At 47.6% G+C, this 24,610-nt stretch overlaps 1 protein-coding gene across 2 annotated transcripts in view; it reads right to left on the bottom strand.

Annotated features, from left to right (window-relative positions):
- The window catches only part of ZNF592 (zinc finger protein 592), a 345,284-nt gene that overhangs the window by 6,256 nt on the left and 314,418 nt on the right, over positions 1 to 24,610 (bottom strand). Inside the window, exon 10 of one of the 2 annotated variants that reach the window (XM_030187212.1) lies at positions 8,143 to 8,148. The exons of the other annotated variant lie outside the window; for it this stretch is intronic. Coding sequence (XP_030043072.1) covers positions 8,143 to 8,148 — 6 coding nt within the window. The remainder of the gene's footprint in view (positions 1 to 8,142; positions 8,149 to 24,610) is intronic. 2 annotated transcript variants of the gene reach the window in all.

The following is a 24,610-nucleotide window of genomic DNA, read 5'->3' as shown; positions in this document are numbered from 1 at the left end:
TTCTATAATCATTGTTGGATGTCCAGTCCAAAACACCCCCCCCCCCCCCCATTATTTGGGCATCCCTGTTCTGCCTTAGCAAAATTGAAATTTTGATGTTTCAAGCACATGGATGCCAATTTCGGCCTTTTGAGAGGTCCATATGCTTAGAAAATGAGCGCAATAGGCTACTAACTGAGGTTTGTTATGCAACCACTCAAATGTCCCTTAAAAATTGCTTCATCTTCCCAAGGTCCATGCCAATCTATTCCAAGTAGTAGTCCATCATCTCTTACAGTGCAATGCCACAGAATCAGTTTCCCTCCCCACATAGAAATAAGGCTTTCACTCTAGGTGCTTCCTTTTTCCCAGGAAAACAAGTGACCTTAATCTCTTTCTTTGCAAAAAGTAATCCAAAATGAACACGCTTTCCTCTATTCTATTTATTACATTTGTATCCCGCGCTTTCCCACACACAGCAGGTTCAATGCGGCTTACATAGTAAATAGAATTATAAAGTATTGTAAGGAGAATATTACAACCTGTAATAAACATAGTAATAGTAAGGTTTTAAGGATATGTGTATTGAACATGGAAAGGTAAACAAGGCAAAATAGGCAAAAGGAAAGAGATTGGGAGGGGTATGGTGTAGGGAAGATGGAGATGAGAAGACTGGGGATGAGTATAAGGAGTTTGGGAGACATGGTTTAAGGTATAATCATCTTTAGAACAGGAGTTATGTGGGTAGGCTTATATGGTTAAGTTGGGTTGTTAGGGTAAGCTTGCTACCATTCTTAAATAAGGAAAACTGTCTGTGCATCCTAGATTTCAAATATGCCTAAGATGTCCCGTCCTATAAGAAACCTCCAGCCTGGGAGGAAGATGAAGGTGGGGACTAAAACCAAAGAACTAGCTTCAGTGCTGCAAGGAAACATAAGAGCTCACCAAGATCAATTCCCAGAGAAACGGCTAGAACAGGGAGATCATATGATAATCAGAGGGAGGTCCTCTGGCCCTTTGAACAGAATCTGTGGATCAGCAGGGCCTCCAATTAGTCTTGGGGGGGGTGCATAAGGGAGGAGTCTACTGCCCTATAAAAGAGGGCTCAGCGTCCCTGTGAGGAGGCCAAGGAGAAGGGTGCCAGAGCCCAGTCTGAAGTCTGTTATGCTGATAGAAGGTACTGGACTCGTGTTTATTTTATCTGTGGGGGTTTATTTCTGTTAGACATTTTCTTTTGGTTCCTCATAAGGTGCCTTGTTTTGGAAAACCACATTCTTCCCCCCTGCCAGTGGGAGGTTGTACCTGCAAGTAGAACTATGTGGGTGGTGGCAGGTGGGTAGGCCAAAGCCAGGCCTAGCCCTGACCTGAGAGCTTTTTGTTGTTGACATTCAAACCACTGTTCGGACTTATGCTGATGGGTGAGGAGGTTTGATTTGGAGTGCTTGGGATCGGCAAGGACCCAGACAGAGTTTGCCCCACGTGGGGAAGAACCCTCAGACATTTGGGCCACGTTTATGAGTGGATGGTGTGTGCATTTGGAGAAATGGCCCATGCCATCGGCTGGGTGGCAAAGTGAGAGGAAACTCGGCCTATGCCCACCCTCACATCCCAATCCATGTCCACTGGAGACTATATGTCCAGTTTCAGTTCTGCAGGGGGCTCTAACAGTACAATGTCCTCCCTTCTGGCCTTGTATCGGCCCCTGGAGTTTTTACCAAATGCCTTGTAGTTGCAATTTAGCTTGAGCTAAATCCAAATCCTCCCCTTCACAAAACAAGGCCATAAGGTGTTTCCCTACTTTGAATGATTTGTTTCTAGTAGCGTCTTCAGAGAATCTTATTTCTAGGAACAAAATAATTATTTTCTCCAGTTTCTTGGCTTCCTAATCAACTTCTAGAAGTCTACCTTATGTTCCACAGACAATTTCATAAGAACATAAGAGTAACCATAGACCAACGGTCCCATCTTTCCATACTACAAATCCCAGGGCAAGCAGTTGCTTCCCAAGTCTGTCTCAATAGCAGATACATTAACCGCCGTTACCACATCCTCCGACAAAGAGTTCCAGAGCTTAATTATTTGTTGAGTGAAAAAATATTTCCTCCTATTTGTTTTAAAAGTATTTCTATGTAACTTCCTCAAGTGTTCCCTAGTCTTTGTACTTTTGGAACGAGTAAAAAAAAAAAAATCAATTTACTTCTACTTGTTCTACACCACTCACGATTTTGTAGACCTCAATCATATCTCCCCTCATCTGTCTCTTTTCCAAGCTGAAGAGCCCTAACCTCTTCAGCCTTTCCTCACACGAAAGGAATTCTATCCCCTTTATCATTTTGGTTGCTCCTCTTTGAACCTTTTCTAATTCCACTATATCTTTTTTGAGATATGGCGACCAGAACTGAACGCAATACTCAAGGTACGGAAGCACCATGGAGCGATACAAAGGCATTATAGTATTTTCGGTCTTATTCACCATCCCTTTCCTAATAATTCCTAGCATCCTGTTTGCTTTTTTGGCTGCCACCGTCGCACACTGAGCAGGAGATTTCAGTGCATTATCTACGACACCCAGATCTTTTTCTTGAGTGCTGACCCCCAAGGTGGACCCTAGCATCAGGTAACTATGATTTGGATAATTCTTTCCAATGTGCATCACCTTGCATTTGTCCACATTAAATTTCATCTGCCATTTGTGGGGCATTTCTGCTATCAGACAGACAAAACTCCTTGGTGCTGCATGTCTATCATGTACAGACTTCGATGGCCAACATGTACTTCAGATACTGCGTCATAAGGCTGCAATGATGCATATCATTCCTTTCACTTGTTTGAAAATGAGACAACCCTCAATGAGATCTCAACTGTCAATGGAATCAGCACACCAAAACTATCATGCTGCATCCTAAGTCATGAAATATGCCACAGTAGTGCATATCTGACAGCAACCTCATACAAGTGTCCCCCCTTTGCTCTAGTGAAAACTATTTTGTCATTACAATGAATGCTTCAATCACAACTTTAGAGTCTGCTTACACTCTCACCTCACACAAGGGAAGCAGTAGAAGTCTGAATATCTCCTCCATATCAATCACTCGGAGCTCTGGGCTATATTTTATGCTCTTTGTCTATCTTTAATGCCATTCAGTCTTAGGCCAGACAGACAACCAAACAGCCATGTTTTAAATCAACACGCAGGTAAGGTAAGATCTCTCTACCTCTGCCAAGCAGCAGCAAAGATTTGGGATTCTGTCACAGCAAATCATATCCAAATACAAGCAACTTATCTCCTTAGGATCTATAATACATTGGCAAACCCCTTTACCTAAAACCCAACTTGATTGAATCTTATCTTCCCTACCCCACTACAACATTTTGTACTTATCTCGTACCGGACTTGGCGAATGCCTTCACGGCAAAGAAAACCATCTACTAGATGTAGCTATGCCTTCAGAGGATGAGGTTTTCCATCTGGTGATTCAAGAATAGTCACAACTCCACTCACTGTCCCTCCTCATGCTGTTTCAAGCTATTAATACTCTCTCTATTGTCCTGGATTTAAACGTCAGAACGCATCTTAGTGTGTTGGTCTAGGATATTCAAAATGGTGGACAACCGGCCTCCCACTCATATCTTGATTCATGAAGGTGTTTCTTCATCTCAAACCACCATTGCCAAAACCTCTTAAGTACGTAAGTATTGCCACGCTAGGAAAGACCAAAGGTCCATCAAGCCCAGTATCCTGTTTCTAAAAGTGCCCAATCCAGGTCACAAATACCTGGCAAGATCCCAGAAAAGCTCAATACATTTTATGATGCTTATTCCAGAAATAAGCAGTGAATTTTCCCAAGTCAATTTAATAATGGTCTATGGACTTTTCCTTTAGGAAGCCATCCAGACCCTTTTTAAACCCCACTAAGCTAACCGCCTTTACCACGTTCTCTGGCAACAAATTCCAGAGTTTAATTACACGTTGAGTGAAGAAATATTTTCTCCATAAGTACATAAGTAGTGCCATACTGGGAAAGACCAAAGGTCCATCTAGCCCAGCATCCTGTCACCGACAGTGGCCAATCCAGGTCAAGGGCACCTGGCACGCTCCCCAAACGTAAAAACATTCCAGACAAGTTATACCTAAAAATGCGGAATTTTTCCAAGTCCATTTAATAGCGGTCTATGGACTTGTCCTTTAGGAATCTATCTAACCCCTTTTTAAACTCCGTCAAGCTAACCGCCCGTACCACGTTCTCCGGCAACGAATTCCAGAGTCTAATTACACGTTGGGTGAAGAAAAATTTTCTCCGATTCGTTTTAAATTTACCACACTGTAGCTTCAACTCATGCCCTCTAGTCCTAGTATTTTTGGATAGCGTGAACAGTCGCTTCACATCCACCCGATCCATTCCACTCATTATTTTATACACTTCTATCATATCTCCCCTCAGCCGTCTCTTCTCCAAGCTGAAAAGCCCTAGCCTTCTCAGCCTCTCTTCATAGGAAAGTCGTCCCATCCCCACTATCATTTTCGTCGCCCTTCGCTGTACCTTTTCCAATTCTACTATATCTTTTTTGAGATACGGAGACCAGTACTGAACACAATACTCCAGGTGCGGTCGCACCATGGAGCGATACAACGGCATTATAACATCCGCACACCTGGACTCCATACCCTTCCTAATAACACCCAACATTCTATTCGCTTTCCTAGCCGCAGCAGCACACTGAGCAGAAGGTTTCAGCTTATTAAATTTACTACTTTGCCTCCTAGTCCTAATATTTTTGGATGGAATAAACAAAATCATTCACCTCTACCCATTCCACTCTACTCATTATTTTAAAGACCTCTATCATATCTCCCCTCAGCTATCTCTTCTCCAAGCTGAAGAGCCCTAGATGCTTCAGCCTTTCCTCATAGGAAAGTTGTCCTATCCCCCTTGTCATTTTCATTGCCCTTCTCTGTACCTTTTCTAATTTCACTATATCTTTTTTGAGATGTGCTGACCAGAATTGAACACAATACTCAAGGTGCGGTCGCACCATGGACTGATACAAAGGCATTACAATGTCCCCACTTTTGTTTTCCATTCCTTTCCTAATACCACCTAACAATCTATTTGTTTTCTTAGCCAACGCAGCACACTGAGCAGAGCATTTCAACGTGCCATGAGCTTTAACATCATCCTTCTAGCCCTTAAGAAGCTGCTGTATGAGCCAATGGAGTCTCCCTTGCTTAAGTCTCCCTTGCTTAACATTAAAACTAGTATCTTTTTAGTGGCAATTGCCTCACCTAGAAGATAAGGTAAAATTATGTATCATACCTGATAATTTTCTTTCCATTAATCATAGCTGATCAATCCATAGACTGGTGGGTTGTGTCCATCTACCAGCAGGTGGAGATAGAGAGCAAATTTTTGCCTCCCTATATGTGGTCATGTGCTGCCGGAAACTCCTCAGTATGTCGATATCAAAGCTCCATCCCCAGACTCAGCACTTAGAGAATTACACCCACAAAGGGACACTCTGCCCAGCTCACCACCGCCGAAACGGGGGAGGGGAATTAACCCAGCTCATCCCCATACAAGTGGGGGAGGGGAATCCGTCCAGCTCATCCCCGCGGAGCGGGGGAGGGACACCACCCCGCCGATGAGGGGGGATCTGGCTTATCCTGCAACCGCAACCGTGGGAGGAGCTGACTGACCCTAACACCGCCGAAGCGGGAGGAGTACAAAGCTGCCCTACAGCCGCACGAAGCGGGAGGGAGCGCCGGCAGAATTTATGTCTCAATCCAGCCCCGTAAAACGAAGGGGAGAGGAATGCAGCAGCTCACTGTAACACAAACTCATCTCAACTCTTGAAGAATCCACTTGACAAAACTTGAACACGAAGTCCTCCTGAACAGGAACTGAAGACTAAACTCGAACCTGAAATGTAACCAGAATATAGACAGTACAGATATCTGGGAGGGACTATGGATTGATCAGCTATGATTAATGGAAAGAAAATTATCAGGTATGATACATAATTTTACCTTCCATATCATCATGCTGATCAATCCATAGACTGGTGGGATGTACCGAAGCAGTACTCACCCAGGGCGGGACATTGAAATCCCTGACCGCAACATTGAAGCTCCAAACCGGGCCTCCACCCGAGCAGCCACAGTCAAGCGGTAATGCTTGGAGAAGGTATGGGCCGATGCCCAAGTTGCCGCCTTGCATATCTCTTCCAAGGAGACGGAACCGGCCTCTGCCATCGAGGCCGCCTGAGCTCTAGTGGAGTGAGCCTTCAGCTGGATAAACGGCACCTTCCCCGCGGCCACATAAGCCGCTGCAATGGCTTCCTTGACCCATCTTGCCACTGTAGGCTTAGCAGCCTGCAGACCCTTTACGAGGACCTGCAAACAGGACAAACAGATGATCCGACTTCCAAGTATCTGATGATGACTCGTCTCACATCCAGATATTTGAGAACAGAGTATTCCTCTGGGTAGTCCTCCCTACGAAAGGAAGGGAGACAGAGCTGCTGATTCACATGGAAGCGAGAAACAATCTTGGGCAGGAAGGAAAGCACTGTGCGAATAGTCACTCCTGCCTCAGTGAACTGCAGAAAAGGCTCTCGACTTGAGAGTGCCTGGAGCTCGGAAACTATTCTGGGTGAAGTGATAGCCACCAAAAAGACTCCTTTCAACGTCAGGTCTTTCAGAGATGCCCTCGACAAGGGTTCAAAAGGCGGCTTCTGCAAGGCTCTTAGCACCAGGTTGAGATTCCACGCAGGCACCACTGAGTGCAGAGGAGGTCGCAGGTGATTAACTCCCTTGAGAAAACGCACCACATCTGGCTGCGAAGCCAGGGAAGCACCCTTCAGGCGGCCCCTGAAGCAAGCCAGAGCCGCTACCTGGACTTTAAGGGAACTGAGCGACAGGCCTTTCTCCAGACCTTCTTGCAGGAACGCCAACACTGAAGAAATTGGACCAGTGAAGGGAGAAAGTGAGCCTGCTTCACACCACGCTGCAAAGGTACGCCAAACCCTGGCGTAAGCAGTAGAAGTAGAGCGCTTCCTCGCTCTCAGCATAGTGGCGATGACCTTGTCTGAGAAGCCCTTCTTTCTCAGACGCTGCCGTTCAATAGCCAGGCCGTAAGACCAAAGGGGGAGGGATCCTCCATCACCACGGGACCCTGATGCAACAGGCCCTGCTCCACTGGCAGTCGCAGAGGGTCGTCCACTGAGAGCCTGATCAAGTCCGCATACCAGGGACGTCTGGGCCAATCCGGACCCACCAGGATTATCCGGCCCGGATGCTTTGCCACCCGGTCTAGCACCCTGCCCAACATGGGCCAGGGCGGGAACACAAAGAAGCTCCTGTGTCGGCCACTGTTGGAGAAGAGCATCTACTCCCAGGGATCGAGGGTCCCGTCCTCTGCTGAAAAAGCGCGGCACTTGGCAATTGGCCGATGACGCCATCAGATCTAAGCTCGGCTGGCCCCAGCACTTCGTGATGTCCAAGAACGCCTGAGCCGATAACTGCCACTCTCCGGGATCCAAGGTATGGCGACTGAGAAAGTCCGCCTTGACATTCATGACTCCGGCAATGTGGGCCGCTGACAGCTGCTCCAGGCTCGCTTCCGCCCACTGGCATACATTCATGGCCTCCTTGGCTAGAGGGGCGCTCTTGGTACCTCCCTGGCGGTTGACATAGGCCACAGCCGTGGCATTGTCTGACAGGACCCGTACTGGCTTCAACGCCAGAATCGGGAGGAACTGCAATAGCGCCAACCGAATGGCTCTGAGTTCCAGGAGGTTGATAGACCACTTTGCCTCTGCAGGAGACCAGAGCCCCTGCGCTGTCCTTCCCAAACAGTGGGCTCCCCAGCCCGTCAAAGAGGCGTCCGTCGTGACGACAATCCACTCCGGGGTCACAAGAGGCATCCCTGCAGACAACTTGTCTGTCTTCAGCCACCAGCTCAGCGCCTTGCGCACTGCTGGGTCCAAGGGAAGGCGCACAGCATAATCCTCCGACACCGGAGTCCAGCGCTGCAGCAGAGAGTGTTGTAGTGGTCTCATATGAGCCCTGGCCCAGGGCACTACTTCCATCGTGGCCGTCATAGAGCCCAACAGCTACACATAGTCCCAAGCCCGAAGCGGAGAGGCTCCTAGGAACTGGTCCACCTGAGCCTGAAGTTTGACAATCCGATTGTCCGGCAGGAACACTCTGCCCACTTGGGTGTTGAATCGAACTCCCAGATACTCCAGGGACTGAGTTGGGCGCAGCTGGCTTTTCTCCCAGTTGATGATCCACCCCAGGGAGCTCAAAAGAGCAACCACCCGGTCCACAGCTTTGCCGCACTCTGCATAAGAGGGGGCTCGGATCAACCAGTCGTCCAGATAAGGATGGACTTGTACTCCTTCCTTTCGCAGGAAGGCCGCGATGACCACCATTACTTTGGAGAAGGTCCGCGGAGCAGTAGCCAACCCGAACGGGAGGGCGCTGAACTGGAAGTGTCGGCCCAGGACTGCAAAACGCAGAAAGCGTTGATGAGGAGGCCAGATGGGAATATGCAAGTACGCTTCCTTGATACCCAAGGATGCCAGGAACTCCCCTGCCTTCACTGCCGCTATAACAGAGCGGAGAGTCTCCATGCGAAAGTGCCGAACTTTCAAGGCCCGATTGACCCCTTTGAGGTCGAGGATAGGCCATACAGAACCTCCTTTCTTTGGTACCACAAAGTAAATGGAGTAACGTCCCTTGCCAAGCTGATTTTCTGGCACCGGAACGACCGCACCCAGGCGGATCAGATTGTCCAAGGTCTGCTGCACTGCCACAGCTTTGACCGGAGACTTGCAGGGAGAGAGTACAAACCCGTCTCTTAAGGGTCGGCAGAACTCTAGCTTGTAGCCGTCTCTGATGACTTCCAGCACCCAAGCGTCTGAAGTTACCCTGGTCCACTCGCCCAGAAACGAGGACAGGCGTCCTCCAATCTGCACTGGGCCATGGACCAGGACCCCGTCATTGGGTACGAGACCCTGGGGGAGGACCGGAGGGGTGCACCTCCGGGACGGCGGTCTCTGCGAAAGGAATGCTGCTTGGGGGAGAAGTTCCTCTTGAAGGAAGAGGGGGCAGAGGAGCCCGACTTGCCCGGGTGATACCGACGGGCTTCCTGAAACCGTCCTCTGGAGTTACCGGGGCGAGCACTGGCCCGAGCCCTGACCTCTGGTAACCTCTTGCCCTTAGACGTGCCGAGATCGGTCACAATTTTGTCCAGCTCGACCCCAAAGAGCAGCTTGCCTTTTTATTTAATTTTCTTTATTAAGCTTTTAACAAACATAACTTCTCATTTATGAATGATAATACACAATTTAGAAATCATATAACCAAATTATACATCCTTATTCCTAATTTTAAACATTTTACCGACCACAAGTTACAGAAATTGATCCAAGATGAAAGATTTTTCAAATAATCTAAAAGAAATAAATCAGAAAAAAGTACATAAACGAAGCCCTAGTCTTGGGTTATTCTACCAAATCCGGTTAATCAGTGTTCATATGGGATTATACCTTAACATTTATTTCCTCCCTACTTATTATAAACTCCTTCAACTGTTTAGGTTCAAAAAATTGATACTGTTTAGCTTGAAATACAATTCTGCAAACACAAGGAAATTTCAACAGGAAGCTAGCTCCTGTTGCCAAAGTTCTTGTGCGCAAAGCCAAAAAGGCCTTGCGCCGCTTTTGAGTCTCTCTTGATAAATCAGGATAGATCCTTATTTTAGAACCCAGAAAGTTTGAATCCAGATGTCTTAGTGAAAGTCTCAGAACTGCATCCCTATCAATCTCCAAAGCAAAGGTAGCCAACAAAGTAGCTCTCCTTGTAACGACCTCCAGAGATGATTCCAAAAAAGTAGTTAAATTCATCTCTCCACCCTCTTGAGGAAATTTTCCTACTCCCCTTGGGGCGGTTTGTAAATAAAACGCTCGAGTAATGGGTGGAAGTGATGTATCAGACATACCCAAAATTTCTACAAAATATTTTTTAACCATTTGTACTGGAGAGACTAAAGGAGAGCTAGGGAAATTTATTAACCTTAAATTAAGCCTTCTAGACTGGTTCTCTAGATATTCCAGCCTTCGGGAAGTGAAATTCTTTTCTTTAAGAAGAGTTTGACCCATAAGTTCCATCTTTAAGGTTCTTTCAGTAAGTTTTTCCACTTCCTCGGCTTGAGAGCCAGTCTTTTTCATTTGAGTTAATGCAGTTTCTGACAAAATTTTTATAGTCTCCGCATTTTTAACCACCATAGTTTGTAGGGAAGAATATGCTGTAAAGGTTAAATCCCATAGTGACTCTAACGTCACTACGGCTGGCTTTTCCATACTCCCAACAGTTAATTTAGGAAGTGGTGCATTTACAGCAAGCTCCAGGGTACTCACTGTCTGTGAAGACAGCCCAAAAGATGAAATCGGTACTGGGGCTTCTATGCTGACAGCATTCTGATTTCCACCGGCTTCCACCAGGCTCCCTCCCTGTGCACCCGACTCTCCATTCCGGGTTGGGGCATCAGGGCTCTGTAGGAAACGCTCACTTCCTGGTTGCAGGGGCGCCGCACGTTCAACGGGGCTCAGGGAAGCCCCGTCTACACTGACAGCCAGCATTGAAACGCCGGCTTCTTCAGAGGGGGTAGAAATTTTCCCAGGACCCAGCGCTACAGCAAATTCTTCCAATTTCGCCTGGCGAAGCTGGTCTGACCCGCCAGGGAGAGAGGGAGTCTCCCTGACTTTGCCTCTCCTTTTCCCCATTCCGAGAATCAGGTAAGGGACCGCTAAACACCGCTTGCTCAGAAAGAAATTGTGCGCGTCTGGCAGGGCGACTCAGACCGTCGCCATCTTGGATCGAGCAGCTTGCCTTTAAAAGGCAACTTAGCCAGGCGGGACTTAGAGGCGTGGTCAGCAGACCAATGCTTCAGCCAAAGCCACCGCCGCGCAGAGACTGTCTGAGCCATACCTTTAGCTGAGGCTCTCAAGACATCATACAGCAAGTCTGCCAAATAAGCCAAGCCCGATTCCAGGGCCGGCCAATCAGCCCTCAAGGAAGGATCCGATGGGGGAAGCCCGCTGCACAATCGTCAGGCACGCCCTGGCCACATAGGAGCCGCAAACTGAGGCCTGAAAACTTAAGGCAGCCGCCTCGAAGGACGACCTTAAGGCCGCCTCCAATCTTCTGTCTTGGGCGTCCTTTAGGGCCGTGCCACCTTCCAATGGCAACGCCGTTTTCTTAGTCACCGCAGTGATTAAAGAATCCACGGTAGGCCAAAGAAAGGCCTCCCGTTCACTTTCAGGCAAAGGATAGAGGCGGGACATAGCCCTAGCCACTTTGAGGCTCGCTTCCGGGACATCCCATTGAGCCGAAATTAAGGTGTGCATGGCATCATGCACGTGGAAGGTTCTAGGCGGGCGCTTCGTCCCCAGCATAATGGCGGAGCCAACAGGGGCTGAGGGAGAGACGTCCTCTGGAGAGGAAATCTTCAAAATGCTCATGGCCTGCACTAACAGGTTGGGCAAATCCTCTGAGCGAAAGATCCGCGCTGCAGAGGGGTCATCCGCTCCATCCGAGCGGGAATCTGTCTCCTCCAAGGAATCCCCAAGGGACCGTTGGGAGAACCCAGATACGCTGCCCTCATCTACATCAGAGGAGACAGAGTCCTCTAAGGCCTGGGAATCCACCCGAGGGCGTTTACTTCCGGGGGCCTCAACCCCTTTATCGGACAAGGTAGCAGGGGCAGCGTTCTGCATAAGGAAGGCCTGATGCAGCAGCAAAATAAACTCGGGGGAGAAACCCCCCAGACTGTGCACTTCAGCAGCCTGGGCCACAGCCCTAGACGCACCCTCAACCGGCGCTCGTAAGAGCGGGGGAGAAACATGCTGCGCATCCAAGATGGCGTCCGGCGCGACACTCCGCAAAGGAGCAGCGCGGGAAGAACGGCGCTTAACTTTAGCCGCTTTTTTGCCGTCGTCCAAATCAAGGGCGGCCATGGCATTAACGTCTCCCAGCTCAAGGGCGGCCCAAGAAGAAGCCGTCCGAGCAGAGTGGCCGGCCAAGATGGCGGAGGCGAGCAGCGGGGGATGGGCGTTTATGGCGGGAAAAACCGCCGCACCGGAGGAAGAACCGGGACACTGACCGGCCTCCAAACTGACACCCAACAAGGGCGAATCAGACTTAAGACCCCCGCATCCCCGCTAGAAGCGCACACGCGGTCCGGGGAGCGATTCTTCGCGCCCTCGCCCTCCGACACCATCGGCCACGCGGAGATCGATCGGGGAACCCCCGCCCGCTATAAAAAGGTAAAAATTACCTGCTTCTCGCTCCGAGCTGTAACGAACTGGTGTCCCAGTGAGTAGCTGCAATAAACGTTGAAATAAACGCCCTTAAGGACGTCCAAAATTTTTTTTTTTTTTAACGGAGCCAGTGGGAGGGGGGAGAAAAGGAGGGACCTGGCACCACCAGGTTTGCACTTGCTCAAGAAGAGCCCTCAACCCCAGTTACTCAACAAAACCTAAAAATTAGGCTTGGAGACCTAGCCAGAGCTGCTGCTGCTGTGTGTGACCACCACCTGCTGAGATAGAGAACATACTGGGGAGTTTCCGGCAGCACATGACCACATATAGGGAGCAAAAATTTGCTCTCTATCTCCACCTGCTGGTAGATGGACACAACCCACCAGTCTATGGATTGATCAGCATGATGATATGGAATGAGCTTTAAGCTTTAGTTACCTATTTTATTTATTTATTTTCAGCACTTGATATACCATAAGTGATCCCTGAAGCGACTATGCGGCTTACAATTTCTATTACAGGTACTTTGCACTATCCCTAATGGACTCACAATCTAACTTCTATATTGTATCTTGGGCAACAGAGTGTTTGGTGTCTTGCCCAGGGACACGGAGCTGCAAAGGGAATTGAACCTGGTTCCCCAGAATCTCAACCAACTGCCGACCATCAGGCAGCAGCAGGAATTGAACCCGATACCCAAGGACCGCAATCCGCTGCACTAACCATTAGGCCACTCCTCCGCTCCAAAGCCCTTATTGTGTGGAATTCAAGCAGTACTTAGTTACAGTACTACATCTTCCAATACAATCCTATGAGCCTTAACTAGGTTTCATCATGGCAAAGTAGTTCTTTGAATCTATCCCACGTTTTTACAGAAATTAACACCTTTTCACACAAATGAGGAACCGGTGAATCCTTTCTGCCCAAAGCCTCATATGAATCCATACCACTTTGGATGGTAAATGGGTTCTTGCTTATTATCTAAAAAACAAACAAACAAAAAAAACAACAGAATTCATCTGAGAATCTACACAGCAGTTTTGTCTCCTTTGACCCCTACAAAACTGGCATTCCAGTAGCAAAACAAACTTCAGCAAGCTGGCAGGCATCACGTATCCAATTCTGTTGTGAACAAGCTGGTGCTCTTACCTTTAAAGTGAAATTTCATCAAGTTAAAGCTTCAGCAGTTACAGTAGCTTTGCTATAGTCTGATTCTTTGGATGCTATTTGTAAGCAGCTACCTGGTTTTTACACTATTGCGTGGATCAATTTATAATAAGAGACTATGTTTGATCAATTTGAGCTGGCCAATATGTCTATATGATATTTAAAGTCTCACACCTTCTTAATATGCCTGATCTTGAATAACTGACAGTACATAAGGCAGTAGTCTTCAGCATGAAAGCCACCCATCTATGTGCCCGACTCATTCCTGCTTGTTGATGGAAAAACCATTGTTGCTCACCCATAACTGTTTTCACAGATAGCAGGACTGATCAGGCACACAAGCCACCTCTATCTTCTTGAGAGCTGGAATAAATACTGAACTATGGAACTAAGGAGACAGCTGTGCATACAACATCACTGCACTGGTGTGCTTGATCAATCCAACTGCTTAAAGAAAATATCTGTTACAGGTGAGCAACATTGCTTTCACTTCCTATTACATATACTGATTCAGAATTAGTCTTGTTCTTCAAACTCTGTACATTAGTGTCCCAAGACACAGAACTGTTTCATTTATACGCTTTGTTGTAAACCAATGGTATTGTGCTAAGAACTTGTAATTCTTATATACTTGAGGTTCACAAAACTTTTCTGGACACTGTACGTGGTAGTAGAAATTGGCACACATCAGAATACATTTTACAAAATGCACAGTGCCTAGCCCATCCCTACTCTACCTATTCTTCAAGCCCTGAATGCCTATACCTATATTACATAGGAGTAGGTGCTATGATTTCTGAGAGTCTACTTTTGTTTGTGCATATGATGGGATAACTGTGTAAGTACCTACTTGAAAATGTAAAATTGTACATGCTCGCTTTACTTATAAAATTACTCCGAATATACAAGAACACTTCCTTATAAATTTAGCAATGAATCCTGCTAATAACAGTGTGAAAAATAAATCCTCAGAATTACGTTAACATTGGCTATAACCAGATGTAGCAAAGATGATACTAATCACTAATGTGCTGAAAAGGGGAAAGAAAAGACAAAGCAAAATTGTATGCTAGCAAATTGACATACGTTATGATAAAGCGAAAGCTACATACCTGTAGAAGGTATTCTCCGAGGACAGCAGGCTGATTGTTCTCACTGATGGGTGACATCGACGGGAGCCCCAGAACCGGAATTCTCCCTAGCAACAAAGAGTTTGCTAGCATCGCGCATGCGCGACCGTCTTCCCGCCAGAACGCGAGCGTGCTCCTCAGTCCAGTAAAAAGCAAAGAAAGGGAAGACACAACTCCTAAGGGGAGGTGGGCGGGATTGTGAGAACAATCAGCCTGCTGTCCTCAGAGAATACCTTCTACAGGTATGTAGCTTTCGCTTTCTCCGAGGACAAGCAGGCTGCTTGTTCTCACATGTGGGGTATCCTTAGCCCCCAGGCTAACTCAAAACAACAAACACTGGTCAATTGGGCCTCGCAACGGCGAGGACATAACTGAGATTGACCTAACTTATCCAACTAACTGAGAGTGCAGCCTGGAACAGAACAAAAATGGGCCTAGGGGGGAGGAGTTGGATTCTAAACCCCAAACAGATTCTGCAGCACAGACTGCCCAAACCGACTGTCGCGTCGGGGTATCCTGCTGTAGGCAGTAATGAGATGTGAATGTGTGGACAGATGACCACGTCACAGCCTTGCAAATCTCCTCAATGGTGGCTGACTTCAAGTGGGCCACTGACGCAGCCATGGCTCGAACATTATGAGCAGTGACATGACCCTCAAGAGTCAGCCCAGCCTGGGCATAAGTGAAGGAAATGCAATCTGCTAGCCAATTGGATATGGTGCGTTTCCCTACAGCTACTCCCCTCTTGTTGGGATCAAAAGAAAAACATTTGGGCGGACTGTCTGTGGGGCTGTGTCCGCTCCAGATAGAAGGCCAATGCTCTCTTGTAGTCCAATGTATGCAGTTGACGTTCAGCAGGGCGGGTATGAGGACGGGGAAAGAATGTTAGCAAGACAATTGACTGGTTCAGATGGAACTCCGACACCACCTTCGGCAAGAACTTAGGGTGAGTGCGGAGGACTACTCTGTTATGATGAAACTTGGTATAAGAAGCATGAGCTACCAAGGCTTGAAGCTCACTAACTCTGCGAGCTGAAGTAACTGCCAAGAAAATAACCTTCCAGGTCAAGTACTTCAGATGGCAGGAATCTAGTGGCTCAAAAGGAGGTTTCATCAGCTGGGTGAGAATGACATTGAGATCCCATGACACTGTAGGAGGTTTGATGGGGGGCTTTGACAAAAGCAAACCTCTCATGAAGCGAACTAAAGGCTGTCCTAAGATCGGTTTACCTTCCACACGGTAATGGTATGCACTAATCGCACTAAGATGAACCCTTACAGAGTTGGTCTTGAGACCAGACTCAGACAAGTGTAGGAGGTACTCAAGCAGGGTCTGTGTAGGACAAGAACGAGGATCTAGGGCCTTGCTGTCACACCAAATGGTAAACCTCCTCCATAAAAAGAAGTAACTCTTTTTAGTGGAATCTTTTCTGGAAGCAAGTAAGATTCAGGAGACACCCTCTGAAAGACCCAAGGAAGCAAAGTCTACGCTCTCAACATCCAGGCCGTGAGAGCCAGGGTCTGGAGGTTGGGATGCAGAAGCGCCCCCTTGTTCTGAATGATGAGGGTTGGAAAACACTCCAATCTCCACGGTTCTTCGGAGGACAGCTCCAGAAGAAGAGGGAACCAAATCTGACGGGGCCAGAAAGGCGCAATCCAAATCATGGTTCCGCAATCTCGCTTGAATTTCAGTAAAGTCTTCCCCACCAAAGGAATGGGAGGATACGCATACAGGAGGCCCTCCCCCCTAATGAAGGAGGAAGGCATCCAACGCTAGTCTGCCGTGGGCCTGAAGCCTGGAACAGAATTGAGGGACCTTGTGATTGATCTGAATGGCAAAAAGATCTACCAAGGGGATGCCCCACGCTTGGAAGATCTTGCGTACTACTCCCGAGTTGAGAGACCACTCGTGAGGTTGCATTATCCTGCTCAACCTGTCGGCCAGACTGTTTACGCCTGCCAGATACGTGGCCTGAAGAAACATGCCATTCCGGCGAGCCCAAAGCCACATTCTGACGGCTTTCTGACATAGAGGGTGAGATCCTGTGCCCCCCTGCTTGTTGATGTAATACACGGCAACCTGGTTGTCTGTCTGAATTTGGATAATTTGATAGGACAGCCGATCCCGGAAAGCCTTTAGAGCGTTCCAGACCGCTCGTAACTCCAGAAGATTGATCTGAAATTGTCTTTCCTGGAGGGACCAATATCCTTGGGTGTGAAGTCCATCGACATGAGTTCCCCACCCCAGGAGAGACGCATCCGTAGTCAGCACTTTTTGCGGCTGAAAAGGACGTCCCAGGGTCAAATTGGATCGAATTGTCCACCAATGTAGGGATTCGAGAAAACCCGTGGACAGGTGGACGACATCCTCTAGATTCCCGGCAGCTTGGTACCACTGGGAAGCTAGGGTCCATTGAGCTGATCTCATGTGAAAATGGGCCATGGGAGTCACATGAACTGTGCAGGCCATGTGGCCTAGCAATCTCAACATCTGCCGAGCTGTGATCTGCTGAGAAGCCCGCACCTGAGAGATGAGAGACAGGAGATTGTCGGCACAAGCTGTCTGAGAGTCCAGCAGAGCTCCTATGAATTCTAGTTTCTGTACTGGGAGAAGGTGGGACTTTGGATAATTTATCACAAACTCTAGTAGCTGCAGGAGTTGAATAGTCATCCGCATTGACTGTAGGGCTCATGCTTATGAGGTGTTCTTCACCAGCCAATCGTCGAGATAGGGGAACACGTGCACTCCCAGCCTGCGGAGAGCCACCGCTAGGATAGCCAGGTATTTTGTGAATACTCTGGGCGCAGAGGCGAGACCAAAGGGTAGCACACAGTAATGAAAGTGCCGCGTTCCCAGATGGAATCGAAGATACTGTCTGTGAGCTGGCAGTATCGGAATGTGAGTATAAGCATCCTTTAAGTCCAGAGAGCATAGCCAATCGTTTTCCTGAATCATGGGAAAAAGGGTGCCCAGGGAAAGCATCCTGAACTTTTCTCAGACCAGATATTTATTCATGGCCCTTAGGTCTAAGATGGGATGCATCCCCCCTGTTTTCTTTTCCACAAGGAAGTAACTGGAATAGAATCCCAGCCCTTCTTGCCCTGGTGGAACGGGCTTGACCGCATTGGCGCTGAGAAGGGCGGAGAGTTCCTCTGCAAGTACCTGCTTGTGTTGGAAGCTGAAGGACTGAGCTCCTGGTGGGCAATTTGGAGGTTTTGAGATCAAATTGAGGGAGTATCCTAGCCGGACTATTTGAAGAACCCACTGGTCGGAGGTTATGAGAGGCCACCTTTGGTGAAAAAATTTTAACCTCCCTCCGACCGGCAGATCATCCGGTACGGACACTTTGATGTCGCCTATGCTCAACAGGAGCCAGTCAAAAGCCCGCCCCTTGCTTTGGCTGGGGAGCTGCAGGGGCCTGCTGAGGCGTAAGCTGTTGACGAGAACGAGCGCGCTGGGGTTTAGCCTGAGCCGGCTGTCGGGAAGGTGGATTGTACCTGCGCTTATTAAAAGCGTAGGAAACATTCTTCTTTCCCCCCAAAAATCGTCTACCAGTTGAGGTAGATGCTGAAGGCGCCTGGTGGGAGAGCTTGTCGAATGCGGTGTCCCGCTGGTGGAGCTGTTCTACCACCTGTTCAACCCGCTCACCAAAAATATTATCCCCCTGGCAAGGCGCATCCGCCACTCGCTTCTGGACTCTATTGTCTAGGTCAGTGACACGCAACCATGAGAGCCTGCGCATCACTATACCTTGAGCAGCGGCCCTGGATGCAACATCAAAAGTATCGTAAGCACCCCTGGACAGGAATTTACGACACGCCTTCAGCTGCCTGACCACCTCCTGAAAAGGCTTGGCTTGCTCAGAAGGGAGCTTGTCCACCAAGTCCGCCAACTGCCGCACATCATTCCGCATGTGAATGCTCGTGTAGAGCTGGCAAGATTGAATTTTGGACATGAGCATAGCAGAATGGTAGGCCTTCCGCCCAAAAGAATCCATAGTTCTAGACTCACGCCCAGGGGGCGCCGAGGCGTAATCCCTAGAACTCTTGGCCTTCTTAAGGGCCAAATCCACCACCCCAGAGTCATGAGGCAATTGGGTCTTCATTAATTCTGGGTCCCCGTGGATTCGGTACTGGGACTCAATTTTTTCGGGAATGTGGGGAGTAGTTAATGGCTTCACCCAGTTCGTCAACAAAGTCTGCCTAAGGACATTATGAAGAGGAACTGTGGTGGATTCCTTAGGTGGAGATGGATAGTCCAGGACCTCGAACATCTCAGCCCTGGGCTCATCCACCGTCTCCACAGGGAAGGGAATGGCCGTAGACATTTCCTGGACAAATGAAGAGAATGAAAGATTCTCCGGGGGGAGAAAACTTTCTCTCAGGTGAGGGAGTAGGATCAGAAGGCAGACCACAGGACTCCTCATCCGAGAAATACCTGGTGTCCTGCTCCGCTTCCCACAAGTCCTCTCCATCGGTATCGGACATGAGTTGGTGAACCTCGGTCCAAAGCCGGGCCAGTCTCGACGCCGAGGAACGATATCATTTGTGGCGGAGTCGAGAGGAAGACCCCCGAGTCGCAGGCGACGAAGCTTCTTCCAGCGACGTCGACGGGGAGTCAACCTGGGTGGTGGCCGATACCGGTGCAGCAAGCGGTACCGGGGTCGGAGATCTCACCACGGGCGACGAGCCAACTGCTGCCTCTCTCAACGGTACCGACGGCCCAAGCACCTGCGGTACCGGAACAGACGGTACCAATGGCGCAAGCACCGAAAGTACCGGAGATGGTCGCAACAGCTCTCCCAGAATCTCTGGGAGTACAGCCCGGAGGCTCTCATTTAGAGTAGCTGCAGAGAAAGGCAAAGGAGCCGGTACAGGCGACGACGACAGAACCTGTCTGGGGCTCGGAGTCGGTACTGGGCTGTCCTGGGTAGTGCGCACCGACACCTCCTGGATGGAGGGTGAGCGATCCTCCCGGCATTGACGCTTTTTGGGTGCCGAAGTCCTTGGCATCCCGGAGCTCTCGGTACCGTGGCGGGAAGGTGACCGATGGCGATGCTTCTTAGTCTTCACTCGAAACACGCCAACGGTACCCTCCGGTACCGAAGAGGAAGACGTGGAATCCACACTCCTCCTCAGGGCTGGGTCCGAAGGTCGATCCCGGAGTGCCTGTAGAACAGGAGTCCTCGAGGCAGGTGGAGACCTGCTCGATGGTTCACTGCCACCAGCATGGAACCTATGGACAGCCCTTACATGCAACTCCGGACGTCAATGAAGTCTCCGGTACCGACATCGATACCGGCGATGACCTCGATACCGCCAACTCCGTCGATACCAAAGGACTGGACCTGGCTCCGAACAAAATGTTCCACTGAGCCAATCTCGCCGCCTGAGTCCTTTTTTGAGTTGCAGGCACAAAGTACAGGCGTTGGGACGATGACCAGCTCCCAAACACTGAAGACATGAAACGTGTCTGTCAGTGTTCGAGATTGTCCGGTTGCACGACGCACACTTTTTAAAGCCGCTGGTAGGCTTTGCGGACATGGGCGGAAAAATCATGCCGGCGAGGTCGAACGTGATGGTGTCAAAGGAAAAGGACACCAAAAAAAAAAAAAAATGGGTCCCACACGGGCGGCCCAAAATGGCTGCCGAAGAAAAAGAAAGAAAACTTACTGGAGCAAAGTTCTATGAAAATAAAGGAAAAATTAAACATTAAAAAAAAAAAAAAAAAGAAGATCGCGGAAAGTGAAAAGAGCCGAAAAAACGGCGAAAAACTCACGGAAAAACTGTAAAACCGCAGCGAGGGGTCTCTGGGGCAGAGAACAGCAGCAAAGCAGCATCCCGAGCCCCGGAAAAAACAAGACTGAGGAGCACGCTCGCGTTCGGGCGGGAAGACAGTCGCACATGTGCGATGTGCACGGGAGCGCGAGGCTAGCAAACTCTTTGTTGCTAAGGAGAATTCCGGTTCTGGGGCTGTCATTGACGTCACCCATCAGTGAGAACAAGCAGCCTGCTTGTCCTCGGAGAATGTTATTTTAAACTGAGAAACACACATCTTTTCAGATTATATGATGAACAGAGAGGCAAGGCAGTCAGCAATTTCAGTTCTGCAGAATTTATGTGAATAAACAATAAATCCAAATAATGTGGTCAAACTTAAAGATTAATGCTCTTTATGTAAGGCGGGGGCAAACTGAACAATCAAGAGCCCTAGACGCTTCAGCCTTTCCTCATAGGGAAGTCATCCCATCCCCTTTATCATTTTTGTTGCCCTTCTCTGTACCTTTTCTAATTCCACTATATCTTTTTTGAGATATGGTGACCAGAGTTGAACACAATACTCGAGGTGCGGTCGCACCATGGACCGATACAAAGGCATTATAATGTCCTCACTTTTGTTTTCCATTCCTTTCCTAATAATACCCAACATTCTATTTCCTTTCTTAGCTGCCGCAGCACACTGAGCAGAGGGTTTCAACATATCATCAACGACGCCAAGATCCCATTCTTGGTCGGTAACTCCTAACGTGGAACCTTGCATTATATAGCTATAGTTCAGGTTCCTCTTTCCCACATGTATCACTTTGCACTTGCTCACATTAAACGTCATCTGCCATTTAGACGCTCAGTCTCCCAGTCTCGTAAGGTCCTCTTATAATTTTTCACAATCCTCTCGCGATTTAACAACTTTGAATAACTTTGTGTTGTCAGCAAATTTAATTACACTCTGGATCATTTATAAATATGTTAAAAAGTAGCGGTCCCAGCACAGACCCCTGGGGAACCCCGCAATCTACCCTTCTCCATTGAGAATACTGACTATTTAACCCTACTCTCTGTTTTCTATCCCTTAACCAGTTTTTAATCTACAATAGGACACTACCTCCTATCCCATGACTTTCCAATTTCTTCTGGAGTCTTTCATGAGGTACTTTGTCAAACACCGTTTGAAAATCCAGATACACAATATCAACCAGCTCGCCTTCATCCCAAATTGAAAAATTTGTCGAATTGGTCCATTACATCCTCTAGGTTTATAGAGATTTCATCCAGTTTCTCCAACTCAGCTTTGAATACCATTTCTGGCACCGGTATCTCTCCCAAATCTTCCTTGGTGAAGACCGAAGCAAAGAATTCATTTAAAATCTCCACTATGGCTTTGTCTTCCCTGATCGCCCCTTTTACCCCTCGGTCATCTAGCGGTCCAACCGATTCTTTTGCCAGCTTCTTGCTTTTAATATACCTAAAATTTTTTTTACTATGTGTTTCTACCTCTTTGCCTTCCTTATCAGCGCTTTGCATTTGACTTGACATTCTTTATGCTGCTTCTCAATTTTTGACCCTCGCAGCTGCTACGCTAATTTTTTTTTTCACCATTCTTCTCATTTTATCAAAATCTCCTTTTTGAAAGTTAAACGCTAACGTATTGGATTTCCTGTTTATACTTACTCCAAAGCTAATATCAAATTTGATCATATTATGATCACTGTTATCAAGAGGCCTTATCACCATTACATCTCGCACCAGATCATGTGCTCCACTAAGGACTAGGTCTAGAAATTTTCCTTCTCGCCTGCTCCTGCACCAGCTGCTCCATAAAGCAGTCCTTGATTTTGTCAAAGACTTTTACCTCCCTTACATGCCCTGTTACATTTACCCAGTCAATATCGGCGTAACTGAAATCACCCATTATTATCGTGTTGCCCAGTTTGTTTGTGTCCTTAATTTCTGATATTTCTACATCTGTCTGTTCATCCTGGCCAGGCGGACGGTAGTACACTCCTATCACTTTCCTTTTCCCCTTGATACATGGAATTTCAATCCATAGGGATTCCAAGATGTGTTTTTTTTCCTGCAGAATTTTCAATCTATTTGATTCAAGGCTCTCCATAACATACTACCCCCTCCACCAATTTGATCCACCCTATCATTACGATATAATTTGTACCTCAGTATGACAGTGTCCCACTGGTTATCCTCCCTTCCACCAGGTCTCAGGGATGCCTACTATATCTAATTTTTCATTTAGTGCAATGTACTCTAACTCTCCCATCTTATTTCTTAGGCTTCTGGCATTCGCATATAGACATTTCAAACTATGTTTGTTGTTCCTATTTACATCATGCTCAGTACTTGACAGTACTAATTTGCAATCTTTTGCCTGTTTTTTTATTTAAGGACAACTGATCTTCTACAGCCTCTTTTGCAATCTCACTATCGGAATACCCTATCTTCCTTGTTTTGATGATATCTTTAAAAGATACCTTATTCCAAACCATGTGCGTCTGAGCAACTGTCAGCCTTCACCCAGTCTTTAGTTAGACTCCGGAACTCTGCCTGTCTCTTGGGCCCTGCTCGTGGAACAGATAGAACTTCAGAAAATGCTACCCTAGAGGTTCTGGATTTGAGCTTTCTACCTAAGAGCCTAAATTTGGCTTCCAGAACCTTTCGCCCACATTTTCCTATGTCATTGGTACCCACATGTACCAAGACAGTCGGCTCCTCTGCAGAACTATCTAAAATCGTATCTAGGTGATGCGTGGTCTGCAACCTTCACACCAGGCAGGCAAGTGACCAGGCGATCCTCACGTCCACCAGCCTCCCAGCTATCTACATGTCTAATAATCGAATCACCAACTACAACAGCCATCCTAACCCTTCCCACTTGGGAACTAGCCTCTAGAGACATCCTCGGTGTGAGAGGATATTGCATTTGTTGGTGTGAAGGTCCCGTCTACAGAATTACTTCCAGCCTCACCAGATTGATGCTCTCCTTTTAGAAGGCCTCCCTCCTTCAAGGCAGCACAGGGGCTGCCAGATTGGAGGTGGGACTTCTCTACAACTTCCCTGTAGGCCTCCTCTATGTACCTCTCTTTCTCCCTCAGCTCCTCCAAGTCTGCTATTCTAGCCTCAAGAGAACAGACTCTTTGCATCGAGCACACACACGTGACATCTCGCCAACTGGGAGATAATCATACAAGTGACAATACAAAAGACTGGATAGCACTCCTTTCACTGCTGAACTACTGACTGCATCTTAGTATTACTGAGTTGTTTAATTAAAACTTCTTAAGGTACTAGGGATATCAGATGAATATAATGATCCTTTTGACTGTTGTAATTGAGCTGAGCTAGGGGTGGGTAGGAATGAGGACTGAACTGGGCCCTTCTGTGCCTTCTAGAGACTGTTAATGCTGTGGCAGAAACTTCAAGTTTTAAAACCATGGGGGAAAGGGTATGGAGACTAGCTAATAAAGTTTTTTTTTTTTTTTAAATTCTAATTGTGTTTATCACTATTTTTTTTTTGTTACATTTGTACCCCGTGCTTTCCCACTCATGGCAGGCTCAATGCGGCTTACATGGGGCAATGGAGGGTTAAAGTGACTTGCCCAGAGTCACAAAGAGCTGCCTGTGCCTGAAGTGGGAATCAAACTTAGTTCCTCAGTTCCCCAGGACCAAAGTCCACCACCCTAACCACTAGGCCACTCCTCCTCCACTCCACTATCCCACAATCCCTCTTTTAAACCCTAATCTTTAAGCTGTGGCAGAAACTTAAACTTTTAAAACTATGGGGAAAAGGGTACGGACAGTAGCTAATAAAGTTTGCTTGTTCTTTTTATTTTAAAATTTTGTGTTTATCAATATCCTACAATTCCTCTTTTAAACCCTAATCTTTAAAGTTACCAAGCTCAGAATAAAATAATGTCACTTACCCACAGGGATGTCCCTCTTCTCTCAGAACTTCTCAGAAAAAAAGTTGTGTGGGACCTTTCCTCTCTATATAGTTTGGATTCTAAGGAGACTATTTCAAACTATTTTCTGCATTTATATCCCACATTTTCCCACCTCTTTGAAGGCTCAATGTGGCTTACAAATACCGTAGTGGCGATCGCCATTTCCAGAATAAGAAATACAGACGAATGTTCCAATCAGAGTATACAGAGTACACAGTAAATTAGAATAAAATCAGTAATCAATACATTTCAGGTGCTGAAATCAAGGGTAGTGAA

This window comes from Microcaecilia unicolor, chromosome 1 (assembly GCF_901765095.1).
Source record: "Microcaecilia unicolor chromosome 1, aMicUni1.1, whole genome shotgun sequence".
Classification (NCBI taxonomy): domain Eukaryota; kingdom Metazoa; phylum Chordata; class Amphibia; order Gymnophiona; family Siphonopidae; genus Microcaecilia; species Microcaecilia unicolor.
This window is presented reverse-complemented; position numbering and strand designations above follow the sequence as displayed.